This window comes from Mustela putorius, unplaced genomic scaffold (genome assembly GCF_011764305.1).
Source record: "Mustela putorius furo isolate JIRA1106 unplaced genomic scaffold, ASM1176430v1.1 tig00000765_pilon_pilon_pilon, whole genome shotgun sequence".
Taxonomy (NCBI): domain Eukaryota; kingdom Metazoa; phylum Chordata; class Mammalia; order Carnivora; family Mustelidae; genus Mustela; species Mustela putorius.
This window is the reverse complement of record NW_025421470.1, coordinates 8,303,090-8,317,149: the sequence shown is the minus strand read 5'-3', so window position 1 is coordinate 8,317,149 and position 14,060 is coordinate 8,303,090. Positions and strand designations below refer to the sequence as shown.

General features: G+C 53.9%; 1 protein-coding gene across 1 annotated transcript in view; it reads left to right on the top strand.

Annotated features, from left to right (window-relative positions):
• Positions 1 to 14,060, top strand: part of SIM2 (SIM bHLH transcription factor 2) — a 51,600-nt gene that overhangs the window by 23,090 nt on the left and 14,450 nt on the right. The window contains exons 5-7 of the mRNA XM_045084517.1: positions 123 to 208; positions 2,172 to 2,371; positions 7,165 to 7,271. Of these exons, the coding sequence (XP_044940452.1) occupies positions 123 to 208; positions 2,172 to 2,371; positions 7,165 to 7,271 (393 nt within the window). The remainder of the gene's footprint in view (positions 1 to 122; positions 209 to 2,171; positions 2,372 to 7,164; positions 7,272 to 14,060) is intronic.

The following is a 14,060-nucleotide window of genomic DNA, read 5'->3' as shown; positions in this document are numbered from 1 at the left end:
GATGGGGCCTCTGGCTGCCTGGTCTGGTCCTGAGGGTTGACTGAGGTCCTGAGGTCGTGGGGACAAAATCGGGGCAAGCATCACCAGACAGCTGGCCCATCTAACGCCACTCCTGCTTTCAGAGTATGAGATAGAGAGGTCGTTCTTCCTGCGGATGAAGTGTGTCTTGGCGAAAAGAAACGCGGGCCTGACATGCAGCGGATACAAGGTACGAGGAGCCTGGCGTGGCGGGAGGGAAGCGGGAGTCGGCGGTGGGTCTTTGCGGCTTTAAGGGTTGCTTCCCGTGCGAGAGCATCTGCAGACAGCACGCACCGGGACCCAGACATCTCGCCTTGCCCCAGGCAGAGCTAGTTTCTAGGGAGGCCGCTCGCCCCAGCTCCGGCAGCAGGTACAAGAGCTGGTGTCCTGCGAGGATATTCCAGGAGGACTGGATTTCATCGCATGAGACCAGGAATAAATGTGGGCAAGGGCAGAACTTTCCTTTCCTGCAGTTTCCTCTTTGCCCGGGTCTGTGCCCCTGGAGCCTCCGCCCTCTAGTTACTGAGAACCCGTATGGCGGGGTCGCAGGGACTATGCACAGCACAGAGACGGTGCTCCTGCCCTGGAGCCTTTGACCAAACCCAGCGATGGCTGTGAGGTGCCTGACTAATGGCAGAACCCGTTCTGAGGGCCAGAGAGCTTTGGTCCACAGACTCTCATCTCCATCACCAGTCATCGCAGCCCGCAGAGGGGAGTCTTCCTGTCCCCAATTTATGGTCATTAGGGACGCAAGCAGAGAAGGGACGAGACCAGCAGAAGGCCCTTGTGCTACGGGGCAGAGCTCCTCCTGGCTGCCTTTCTCTGCCAGACCTGGCCCCCTGCTCTGGCTCGCTCCAGAACTCAGGAGTCGGTCCCCTGACGCGTCCAGGGGTGGCGTGGTGCCTCCGTACCAGAGTCAGCCACTCCCGGGCGGACGGGCAGGTTGGGGGACGTCAGGGCTGAGCATCATCGCCTTCCGAGCTTCTGAGTCCTCTCTGGAGCCTGAAGTGACTGTTTCTCCCACCTTTGTCCTCTCTTTCTGGAATGCTGCCCCCTCTGCCCTCCTCCCTACCACAGTGGCTGCCTCCCCTTCAGCTTCTCCTCAGCACCCCCCCCCCTTTGAACCCCACACTGAGCTCCTTCCTTTGACTTTGCCTCGCTCTGTTTTATAGTTTGAGGACACATTTCTTATCTGCTGACCCAGACTCGAAGCCCATTTCGACCAGGGGTGGAGAACCCCCGGCACTGTCCTCTACCCAACAGACTTGGGTCTTGAGTTATGCCTGCCACTTTTTAACTGTCTAATCTTAAGCAGGACAGATCACCGACCTTGTCCTTGGTTTCCTCATCAGTAAGATAGGACAATGGACTGGACGGATTTTAAGATTTGTTGGGGCCCTAAAGAGTGAACGTATCCAGGAGTCCCGGAGGAACGTTTTAGAAAAGAGATTTTAAGATTTTAGCTGGTCATTGATTGGGATCCTTTCAAGATTTTACTGACTCTCACTTATACAAATGCTGCCAACAGTAAGGCTGAAGGTTGCACCAATGTTTCTGTCGGCCGTTTGAAACCCTGTACATTCTCTCCGGCATGGTTTTTGGCTATAACTATCACAGGTTTCCATAGAGCCATTCCAGCTTAGGTTCATTACAGGGCGATAGAATCTTGAGTTACAAACAAACAAAACAAAATAAAAATACATTAAGGGAAGACCCTTGATTCTACTGAAAGAATTCTTCATTTACTGGTGGAATGGTGTAGCTTGTCAAGTGATGTGTCAAGTTAACATGTTGTCAAATCGAGTTGCACCAGGAGGCGATGAGCATCGTGGAGCCAACGGTCAGCTTCCCACGGTGCTTTCATTGTGCCTCTGATGGTGACTTGGTGATGAGTTAATTATGGACAAATGCATTATGATTGGAGTCTTACCTTGTGGAGTTACTTGAGCAGAGTCAATTGGGTGAGACAACTCTTACATTCTATCATGATAGTTTCCTGAGAAAGAAGCATGTTGGCTCGACTGCTCAGTAGAGGCTGGGCTGGGCACTGTCCAGCACGCTCGAGAAGGCAGGCAGGCTCCAAGCCAGAAGGAGGGGGTGTCAGTCTGACCCCTGGGCACCCGGCGGCTGACTCTGCCCTCTGCTCTCCCCAGGTCATCCACTGCAGCGGTTACTTGAAGATCAGGCAGTATATGCTGGACATGTCCCTGTACGACTCTTGCTACCAGATCGTGGGGCTGGTGGCCGTGGGCCAGTCGCTGCCGCCCAGCGCCGTCACAGAGATCAAGCTGCACAGTAACATGTTCATGTTCAGGGCCAGCCTCGACCTGAAGCTGATCTTCCTGGATTCCAGGTGAGTTTGGCTTCTGCTGCTCCTGCAGAGTTCCGGAAGCCCCCAATGGTGGAAACTGCCCCGAGAACTCCCCTGTTAAGCCAAAATGTAAGGAAGAATAAGTCGTACTAAGAATGCAAGTGAGAGAGGTGCCTGGGTGGCTTGGTCATTTGAGTGTCTGCTTTTGGCTCAGGTCATGATCCCGGGATCCGGGGATCGAGCCCCGCATTGGGCTGCCCGCTCAGCAGGGAGCCTGCTTCTCCCTCCCCTTTACTGCTCCCCCTCCTCATGCTCTTTCTCTCTCTCAAGAATGTGAGTTAGAAAGCGATTTAGTGAACCGGTCATGAGTTGAAAGACCTGCTATCAGCCGTAGGCCTCAGGGCATAGCCGCTTCTCCAGGTACCAGGTTTTATATTATTTTATATTATTTACTTCTCCCTTCATCATCTCACTGGAGTAGGAACTGGCAATACGTGTTGTGGACACAAGTTTTTGAAGGCCCACGAGGTCGGGATTGTCTTGTATCTCCATGAAGTAGGTAGGACCTTACGATTGAAAGAACGTAGGAGTGTGGGTGGTGGGGCGGGGGGCTGCCCACGTAGGCCGGTGGGAGGCCATCCGAGCTGTGGCGGCCACCGGAGCTGAGGCTGCCAGCAGACCGGCAGCCTTCCCTGGGGAAAGCTGTGGCCTTGACCTCAGTGGGGGCCCCCGGCTGGCCCTGGACTGGGAGAGCACCCCCGGCGGGCGGGGAGGGTCAAGATGCAGTGGCTCCAGACCCGGCTCTCTCAAAAGTCCTTCCCCTTCTTACTTGAGGATGCCTGCCAGTCGGAAGGTCTGATCCTCGAGAGAAGGGAGCATGAACGAGGCAGAAGCACTGATTTGTGTTCGCTGGGCCCACGCCTGCTCGGGGGAGGGGGCTGCTGGAGCAGCCCACCCGTCCCCCAGGGCAGCCCAGCGGACTTCACAAGCCTGGAGGCCTCAAGCCTGTGGGGCTTCTCTAGGCTTCCCTTTTCTCGTCTGTGAAACAAGTCAGCCCTGCCCTGCCCACTGGGCTACCCACAGGCTGTTTAGAGCAAGTGAAATCTGAACCCAGACAGGAAGCATTTGTAAAAGTAAAAAGCCTGATGGGCCTGCAGGGTGAGTCTCTCTGCCGCCTTATAGCCCCCTGGAGTCCTCAGCCGTCCTGGGAGGACTCGATGTTCAGAGACCCCACTTCTGCTTTTTGGTATGTGTGGCTAAGGTTTCTGGGCGAGAGTAGAGAGATACATCTATATGTTAACATACACACACACACACATATATATATGTTAAATATATTGTTGTTGTTAAAATTTGTAGTTTTTTCCCCATCTTTTTAACTGTGGTAAAATATACATGCCATAAAATTGGTCATTTTAACCAGTTATGGGAGAAAACCACACATATTTGGTTAGGGCTGGGAAGAGAAGACGCCAGTTAGCTTAGTTCCTCGTTAGCACACCTCAGAACCTCAGAACCCTGCAAAGGTAGAGAAGTGACAAGGGTTGACATGATGGACTTGGCCTTTGTGCTCCCAGGAGCTCCAAGCAGAGTACGCATAACTCTTTGGGGGAAGGAGGCCGGCCCCTTTGGGCAGGAGACGCTGACAAAGGCTGTTTCCTGTTTCCTGCGGGGAAGACTGGCACCTGCCTGGAGGGGCGGGGGGGGGGGGGGGGGGGGGGGGGGGGGGGCCGGCCGGGGGGGGGGGGGGGGGGGGGGGGGCTGCCTGGGGTGTGGCGGAAGTGCCAGCAGGCAGTGGTGGGAAGGGGTTCTTTCTGGATTCAGGAGCCACTTTTAAAAGTGAACTGAAAAGAGTTCCAGTCCTCCAGGTTCACTATTTCAGACCCTTGGGGGAGGCTCTCCCTTGTTATGTCTGTCTCCTCCTTTAGTTTTCCTTTGAGGGCTCCAGGAAAAGCCTCTGAGGCTCAGTGAATTCTCTAGAAGATGAAAGAGTGAGGTGTCCCCGGAGAAGAGACTTCAGGTCTTAGATGGCTCAGTGCATGCAGCTTTGAAACAAAAAGGACGAACGGAGGGCTCTGCGGAAGAGGGCGTACAACGTGAGCTGACAGGCCAGACTGCTCGGGGAGGGAGCCTCAGGCATGGGCTTTCTTGAAGGCCAGCAACCTTCCACCTCAGTGTGAGGGCCAGACCCCTGAGGTGAGTAGGAAAGAAAGACTGTGAACTTGCAGAAGACATCCTGTCTCTGCAGAAGTCCCCGAGGTTCTCCCAGCTAAGTACCAGGAAGCTTCTAGCAAAGCTTCTGAAGTCCAGTCATCTAAGAGATGCTTAAGAGAGAGATGAGCTGGAGATTTCTTCACCCCACTCTGGTCTCTGGTCCATTGTAGCTCGGTCTCTGAGAGGTCTCTGGGCTGGGGGACAGAGGGGCTGGCCCAGGACCCAGAGGTCAGCAGAATGGCCCGGCGGGGTGAGAGATGTCAGCTCCTGCATCCAAACCCCAGAGGCCACTGTGTGGGCTTGGCTTGAAGCCCAGCAGCCCTAGAGTCACAGGGGCCTGGGGGGTGGCCCCTGGGCCCCCCCACCCAGTGTAATCCCAGACACAACTGAACTCAGCGTAACCTGAAATTTGGTTCATAGGGGTTTTGCGGTATTTCACTTTGAAACTGTAGCTGGTGCTTTTGCTAAGGATGGGTGAACCCAGCCATGTTTGGGGTTTGGCAAATCCGTCTGACAGGTCTTCAGACACTGGAGGTTTGGAAAAAACCAGGAGGGCATGCTGCCAGACCCTTCTCTTTCCCTTTAATTTTTAAAACCAGCGTGCACTTTGATGAGAAACTTAATACATGTGTTTCTGATTCATTTACACGTTCGGGGCCGTTGTTCTGTAACTTTGCTTCCAAAGGGTCTGGGAAGCCTCTTTCATCCCCACACCGTAGAGATGCCTGGTTTTCTTTCTGGGGGGATGCCAGGTCTCAGTTTTCCTGCCACACAGTTCGACTCCAGTGGGGCCTGAAGCTCTAGGTGGCCCTTAGACACGTCCCCCGAGCCCTGAAAGGCTGTGGCAAGTTCCTTTTCCACCTACCTCCAGCTCCATCTCCTTCCCACCCTGGAGGAACACCATGGAAATGTGTACACCAAATAGTGAGTAATTCCAGGGAAATATGAGGCTCCCGGAGATTTACAACCCGAAGCCCGCACAGAACTCAACAGAAAGGGGAGCAGGTTACAGAATGAAAGTGAGGTCAAGTTTCCCTGTTTCATTTCTAGCCAACATTTCAGACAGAAATCAGCGGGACTCCCAGTCCGGGCCCCACCTCTGACCCCCAGAACCGCCTCCCTTCCCTTAGAATCCTTCTCTCCCGCCTCTTTCATCTGTTCTTGAATATCTGTCACCAAGACGTTAGGGCCACCTCCTCCGAGGGCACAGCTCCCAGCTCAGCTGCCCAGGGCCTGAGGGGCAACACCGTTGCCGCCTGCCCTTTTCACCTCCGGAGGGAGTAATCCGAAGGCCAGTGATGATGTGGGCTTGGACCTTTGAGGGCTGTTTTTCCTCACAAAGCTGATGTGGGGCCTCTTGAAGAGAATCTTCATTCCTGGGGCTTGATGAGAACAGAGAGGTGACAATGGCAGGAAAGTCCAGGGACATGCTGCCCTTTCGTCAGCAGATTGAAGGTTTACCTTGCAGTCATGCTATTTGTGGGGGCTGTTCTACTGTTTTCTGGGGGCTGCACCACCATGCTCCACTCATAGGAGGGGTCACTGGCTCCAGCTAGTCTGAATGAGCCACTGCCCAACCAGGGCGTCCTGAGACCACGGCATCCGGCAAGACATCAGGGCTCACACACCCCGTAGCCCACCTCCGGATGTGGATACCTCCCAGGTGGCCAGCAGTGGGTGAACAGCCAAACCTAATGTGATATCTACATGCGCTAGAACATTACCTAACCGTGAAAACGAACCACCTCTATCACAAGCCACAGCATGGGCAAACCCTGAAAACATGATGCCAGGTGAAAGAAGCCAGACAAAGGGACGTATGCCACAGCATTCCACCCCTCTGTGATACCTGCTTTTTAAAATTTTTGTTTGTCAGAGAGGGAGAGTGATCGCACAAGCAGGGGGAGTGGCAGGCAGAGGGAGAAGCAGACTTCCCGCGGAGCAAGGAGCCCAAAGTGGGGGACTCAATCCCAGGACCCCAGGATCATGACCTGAGCCAAAGGCAGCCGTTTAACCGACTGAGCCACCCAGGCACCCCACTTGTAAGATATCTAGAATAGTAAGATTCATAGAGACAGAGGGAGAGTGAGGGTTACCTGGGTGCAGTGGGGAGTTCTGGAACTGGAAAGGGTGCTGGTCCGACAACGTTGTGGATGTAGTTATTGCACTAAATGTACACTTAAAAATGGTTAAAATGGCAAAGGTTTTCTACTATGCATATTTTACCATAATAAAAAAACAAAGGTTCCCATTGGACTGTCACCCAAAAGCTCCAGGAGAGTGGGTCTTTCTCCCACTATCGGCATCAAAGTTCAGGTGTAAGCGCCCCCAGAGAAGCTTGACCCCAAAAAAGGAAAACATGTTAAGCCATCAAATGTTCTTCTAGACGGTGGTTTCAGAAGAACATTCCCGCTCACAAACACTGCTACATCCTGCACCGGGCTAGAGTTCAAAGACTGTCTTCTTGTAAAAAAGATCATTCTTGGTTTCCAAAACCAACATCAACCCCCCTCCCCTGAGCCTTTTAGCACTTGATTCGTTGGCCAAACCAGTATTAGTTTAAATGAAAGGCGATCAGCAGAGCCGCGTAACCCACGGAGCCACTGTCCCCCTCCCCCCAGGGTGACCGAGCTGACCGGGTATGAGCCGCAGGACCTGATCGAGAAGACCCTCTACCATCACGTGCACGGCTGTGACGTCTTCCACCTCCGCTATGCGCACCACCTCCGTGAGTACAGCTCACTTGAGCAGATGCTGGGCTGTGGGCGGGGCAGCCGGGGTTTGGGCGGAGCCGGGAGGCCCTTGTCTGGTACCATGGTCATCCGCTGTGCACACGTGAATTTTAAAAGTCCTGCGCACTCCATCCACCCCTCCATTAAGCACAGCTACGGGTCCGATCTCAGCCGTGCAAGCTCACCTTCCGGTGATGTGGCGGGGTTGGAGATGGTGGAGATGTGGGTTGGAGATGGTGGATTTACAACCTGAATGTCTCTGTGACATCTGGACACCGGCTGCAAATGAGGGCAACCAGCGAAAGAACCAGCACATACAGAGTCCTTACTATTGTCGGGCACTGGTTTAAGTGGTTAAATATGTTGCCAGCCCCTTGAGGGAGCTTCTCCTGTTCATAGCTTTCTTTCACTGCTGAGGAGGAGCTGAGGTTCAGAGAGGTTCCGCCACTTGCCTGGGGTCACACAGTGAGAGGCAGCAGGCAGTCTCTGACCGCTGTCCACCACCTGGTTGGCAAGCTCAGGGGAGACCCCAGGTTTCCAGGGTGGGGAGAAGTCAGCATGGAAAGAGGGAATAATCAGTATTCGATTCGCCAATGCAGACCGTTGGGTGAACATCTGCGTGGCACCGGGGTGGCCTCAAGTCACTGAAATGTTTAAAAAAGTGACACTTTTCTTCCGGAATTGGCATGGAGCAGGATACCTCATCTTCTCATGGTCCAGCCTTCCGTGCCAATGGCCGGCGCAGGGGTGCTTGGTAAGGGGGTGGAGAAGCTTAGAGGAGCCGGATCTTCTCCTGCCCCCATTCTCGCTTTGCTTTGTGTTGATGAGGAGGCGTTCGAGGACAAGTGGCTGGTGTCAGGCTGAGGGTGGACGGCAGGTCAAGGACTGCTCGCTCTGGCCGCATCGTCTGCATGCCCAGCCGTCTCTCATCCCACTGGGCATGGCAGTCACTAGGGTGTCGCTAGGCAGACTCACACAGCTTCTTGCTGCTCCCTTTTGATTCACAACAGCGAGGAGAGGTCGCCGTGCATGGACAGACTCAGAGTTGTGAGCCGCCTTTATATTTCTTGTGTTTCAATAACCAAATCGTGATACAAACATCCCTGTCGTTCTTGAAAGCAGCTTGGTCAGGAAGCAAGTGCTGACCATTTGGACGGGATCTATAGGTTGGCCTCGTTCCTACGGGGGCTGGTACAGGGGTAGGGAGTGTCGATTACAGAATGAGTTATTGGGGAGACTTGCTTGGCAGAGAGTAAGCTGAGAGTATGTGCTCTAGAGTCACGAGAGTAGTCGGGAGATGAAGAGGCATCTGCTTTGAGGGTGTGGAGCAGCAGCATCACCACGGAACAATCTAGAAGGGAAGAGAGGCTTGAGGGTCCTCATCTCCACACCGCCGGGGGGATACCTAGGAGGGACATTCCTAGTCACCACCACTGCAGGTGGGGAAGGCAGGCAGCTGCTCGGAGAGCCTCCACCCCACAGGTCCGCAACCCCCTTCTATGGAGGCAGGAGCTCGTCAGGACCCCGATACCCAGCAAGCCCTGATATCCCCCCAAATTACCTGCAGGAAGAGTTGCTCCTCAAAGTGGGGCTGTACTGGAGGACATTAGGCCTCTAAGCCCGGAGAATGAAAACTTATGGAATTAAAAGTCTTCATTTTAAATCTCATTAAAAAAAAAGATTTTATTTATTTATTTGACAGAATGAGATCACAAATAGGCAGAGAGGCAGGCAGAGAGAGAAGAGGAAGCAGGCTCACTGCTGAGCAGAGAGCCTGATGCGGGGCTAGATCCCAGGACCTTAGACCATACCTGAGCCGAAGGCAGAGGCTTTAACCCACTGAACCACGCAGGCGCCCTCATTCTTTCTTTCTTTCTTTTTTTTTTTTTTAAGATTTTATATATTTGTCAGAGAGAGATAGAGAGAATGCACAGCAAGTGGAGCACAGGCAGACGGAGAAGCAGGCTTCCCACTGAGCAAGGAGCCTGATGTGGGGCTTGATCCCAGACCCTGGGATCATGACCTGAGCCAAAGGCAGATGTTTAACTGACTGAACCACCCAGGTGTCCCTTAAATCTCATTTCTTATCTCTTTTGCTGCCTGGCTCATAGAGGGGAGCAGGGATTTTTTTTTTTTTCCAGGGGAAATAAATATAATTTGTGCTTTGGAAATGTAATAAAAGCCACAGTGATGATCAGCGTGAGGCTGTTGTGACCCCGACACGTCTGGATGCTTTTCATGTGTCCATTCTGACCTTTCGTCATTGAGGGGAGCTGGGCGGCCCTTATGCCCATTGCCCAGCAGAGCAGATGAGCCCCAGGGGTGGAGGCCTGCGGCCGGACAGCAGCTGAGTCAGATAGGACTGGGGTCCAGGCTTGCTTGGCTCTCAAGCCTTGAGCGTTTTCCGCCACAAGGTGGCTCTTAGACGTGGAGACATGGGTCCGTCTTTGCTGCATCAGGAACCCCAATCTTCCCAAACTTACCCGGCTTATGAAGGACTTTATTTATTTGCAGTTTGTATGACAGATTCACCTTATCCCACTTGGAACTTGGTATTTCTAGATACCTCGACAGGGAGCCCTGAAAGGGAACACATTTACAGGCTTCCAGGAGACACAAGGAAAAGACAGAAGCATTTAGAAACCAGAGGGAGCACGGTTGTTTTTAAATTTTCTCCAAATGGGTAGAATTGGTAAACCAAAGAAAATTAAAAATAGCAATACTGACAATGTATTGCTACTGTACAGTGACCTTCGCGACAGTGGAGAAACCACTACTGGGAGAGGAGGTAGCCAGCATACCCCAGCCAGGCTGCCGGGAGATGGGGCGCGGCCTGGGGATCCGCCATGAGCCCCATGTCTGTCTCAGACTCCCTTCCCCAGCTTTTCCTGACATAAACTAGAGCACCTTCCACAGTGAGAAATAGCAGAGGCTCTTACCACAAATAGGGGTGGGTATTAGTCTCCCAGAGCTCACCCCTTGGCTCCAGGATTGGAACATTCTTTGGATATCCCCTTCAGGAAAGCCATGCATTTCGCCTCCAAAGCTGGGACTCCCGGACGAAAAAGGGGACGTATTCAACGTGCAGAGCGTGGTTTCTGGAAGCCGGGTCTTTGTGGGTGTGGAGTTGGGGCAGTTTGGAAATCTCTGTGTTGTGAGGTAGCTGGGGCTCTGAGTCTCCTTCCCACGCACAGAACTGGGGCCAAAGGGGCCAACTCCGGGAGCCGACCCTGAGCCTAGAGTTCAAGGACAGCAGTTTATTTGGACAGCGGCCAAAACATGGTCAAGGGAGAGAGAAGTAAGTCACGGAGGGGAAGGAGTCTTAAGAGGGGCTTGTCTGTCTGGGACTCGGTCATGGCGCCAAGGCGGGGGAGCTGAGGCATTTATGTTCCTGTTTCAGTCATCGGCTGATGGCCGCTCTCGGGGCTGTTAATCCCCCAGCTCCCCCACATCTGTCAGTGTGGGCTCTGCCAGAGAAAGGCCTCAGGGAGGAGATGGGGCCGTCGGAAGTTGCTGGGTGCGCTCCCTGGTGAGGGATGCGATGAGGCATCTGTCAGAGCAAAGGTCCAAAGGGCTATGTCTCGTCAGCCTACCCCCCGCCCCCCGCGTTGGTCTCCAGGCTTCGAGAAGGTGTTCTCCGTCCAGCCGTCCCTCCACAAGCTGCTCCTCACCTCCCAGCCCAGGCGGTCATCTTGTCCTCACAGGCACTGGTCACCTCTCTCTGAGGGGCCCTGTCGCCCCCACAGCCCAGGGGCCCAGTTGGTCAGTTTGAGTGTTGTCCACACCCAGACTCCTGCCCCGTGGGAGCTGGGGGAAGCCAAGCCTCACCCCACTCTTTCCAGTTCTGTTTTCACTCCTCGTATGGTGTCGTCTGCTGTCACCTCTCCTCCAGGAGGATGTGTCCAGCTCCTTCCAGCCCTGCCTGCTTTCACCTCACGCTGTTCGGATCCTTATGGGGACCGTATTGGTCTGCTTGCCGCCATGACAAAATACCCCAGGCTTAAACCACAAAAGTGTGTTTCCTCACAGTTCTGGAAGCTTGAATCTGAGATCAAGGTGTTGGCAGGGCTGGGTTCTCCGGAGGCTTCTGTCCTTGTCTTGTAGATGAGCGTCTTGTTCCTGTGGCCTCAGAGGGCCTCCTGTGATCGTGCCTCTGTGTGTATCTGCGTCCTCATCTGTTTTAATTGTAAGAACACCGGCCATACTGGATTAGGGTCTCCCCCCGCCATTACTTCATTTTATTTTGGTTACTTCTTTAAAGCTCCTATCTCCAAATACAGTGACTTTCTGAGGTACTGTGGGAGGGGGCTTCAGCATATGAATCTGGGTAGAACACAGTCAGCCCATGACGAGGACTTCTCTCAGAGCTCTGTGTCCTTCCCCAAGGACAGGCCGGCTTCAGGGAGTCGGGTGAGAAGTCTGAGAAGGCAGGATTCATCATTTGGAAATGTGACTTTTTGGTCCTGTCCCGTGGTGCTCAGTAACTGATGGCAGGGCTCTGGGCCGGGCACCAGCCTCCTGCCCTCCAGGCTTCACCTGGACCCTGGATCCCCAGTGGGCCACGCCAAGTCCTTCATTCTCATCACAGCTGGAGCTGGCTTGGTGTTTGCCCCAGGAGGGTAGGCACGCCACTTCCTTTCCGCCACAACAGAAGGCAGCCAGAGGTGGTCAGGACTATGGTGACCCTCAGAACTCCAAGGCCTTGGGGGGCGCTGGCCTCCTCTTCCAGGGGAACACACAGACACATCCGTCCTCGTAGTTGATGAGGTCACCAAGCACAGGAAACATCTGCCAGCACCCAGGGAAGTCACTGTCCAATTTTCCAAGGCCAGATTTTCTCTACACTGGCGTCCCAAATCCAGGAATACCGGGAGATGGGGGCGAAGGTCTCTGCCAGCAGCAGGGTTAGACATAAGGCCGTGGTGGCTCTGGAGGAGCACAGTCAGCCAAATGGTTTTCACACATTGTTCAAAATATTATCTTAACCCAGAGCAGGGACCCACAGGGTCCAAAGAAAGCACAGCCCCTAAAGAAAGAGAACTCAACACCTTCCAGAAAGTTAGTTTCCTGAGGAGAAGCAGAACACGGGCTTCGTGAGGCCAGCAAGACAGGGCTGGCATGGCCCTGGCACCTCGGCCTCTGTGTCCCTGTGGACCTGGGCCTTCCCCACCAGTCAGACTGGGCCAGCACTTTCCCCTGAAGCTTCTGCAGGGTCAAACAAACCCAGATCCTCTAGGGAATATATTTGACCCACCCACCCCCGCCAAGCCTTCTCCTGACCACCATCCCGAGGTGGCTCTGCTGAATGTGGGCCCTGGCACAGGCCTGACAGTCATGTGGCCTCAGGCCAATACACAGCTTGGGAAGGGACTGACATCTACGAACCCGATGATTTCTGTTGAGGGACACTAGACAGATTTCTTGTGGACACAGCAGTTCAGAAGAACTAGGATGTCCACAAAGCTATTTGTACAAGACGGGCAGAGAATGTCCCCCTAGCTCTCTAGGTAGGCCTCTCTCCACAGTGGGCCCAGATCACAGAGAACACAGGCCATGTCCTATTGTCAAGACATTTCGATATCCCAGAAAGGCTTCGAAGTCTGAATGTGTGGTCTACAGAGTTCAAGAAATAACTGTTATAGCAATATGATAGTAGACACCCATAGAGAACGTACCTTAAATGGTACAAGCCCAAATGTTTATGGGGTTAGGCCGGTGACACGTATGAATGGGCAGCTGGAGGGCAGTAGGGAGTAGCAGAGCCTGTGGCTAACACCTGACCAGCCAAAGGCACCCAGAGTAACAGCAGCACTGGGCCACCAGCAGAGCCCATCCATGAGCTTGTGTGGTACATGGGACACCAGTTTGCCTAACTCTATGGAACAGGGGACAGAGATCTTCAAATGAAAGACAAAGTTGAAAGGAGTTTCTAATCTACTGTGACCATTGCATTTTAAGTGATACTAGCCTTTGCTGCTGGCCTTGCTTGTCTCTGGACTGGGAATGGATGACTACATTTAATTCATACCCAGATCCTTTTTTAGATCCTATCCTCCAAGCAGAGTCTGGAGGTGGAGGTGTCCTGGTCCTGCAGGTGACAGTGTGGGGAGCCTGTGTGTGAAGGGGGGACCACGAGCGATGGAGCAGTACAGAATCCTAGAAAGTGCAGCGTGATCCACGCATCATCCTGATCCCTGGAAGCAGTTTGGGACATCTAGACGTGTAGACTGTACCTTTGGGATACAGATGGGTCAGGCTCAGCCCAGCTTCAGTGGTCGGTGCCACAATGTGGCTCTTGGGGACATTCTTCCTGAAGGTGCTTCCGTGTTGTCCTACCCATCCTACCCTCAGCGTGGAGCAGGGCATTGTGTGGGGAACATGCACACCCCCTTCATGGGGCTTTCTTGAGTCTCACCGACTGCCCCCCCCCCAAGGCAGAGCCAGCCCAGAGGATAAAAGCAGGAGGAGCACTGGGATCGCACCCACCAGTTTCCCCATGGAGGGTGTTTTCCTGGCGGGGGCTGAACACAATGGAAATGCTCTCATGCACAGTTCTGGAGACCAGAAGTCCGAACTGAAGGTGTCGGCAGGGCTGGGCTCCCTTTGGGGCCTCGAGGGAGGATCCTTCCTGCCTCTCCAGCATCTGCTGCTGCGGGTCCTTCCCTCTAGTCCCTGCCTTGGCTGCTCCTCCCCCAACCCCCTCCGCCGGCGTATGTCTTCTCCTCTTCTTAGAGGGGCATTTGTGTCGAGGTAGAGCCCACCCCATTCCAGAACAATGTCGTCTT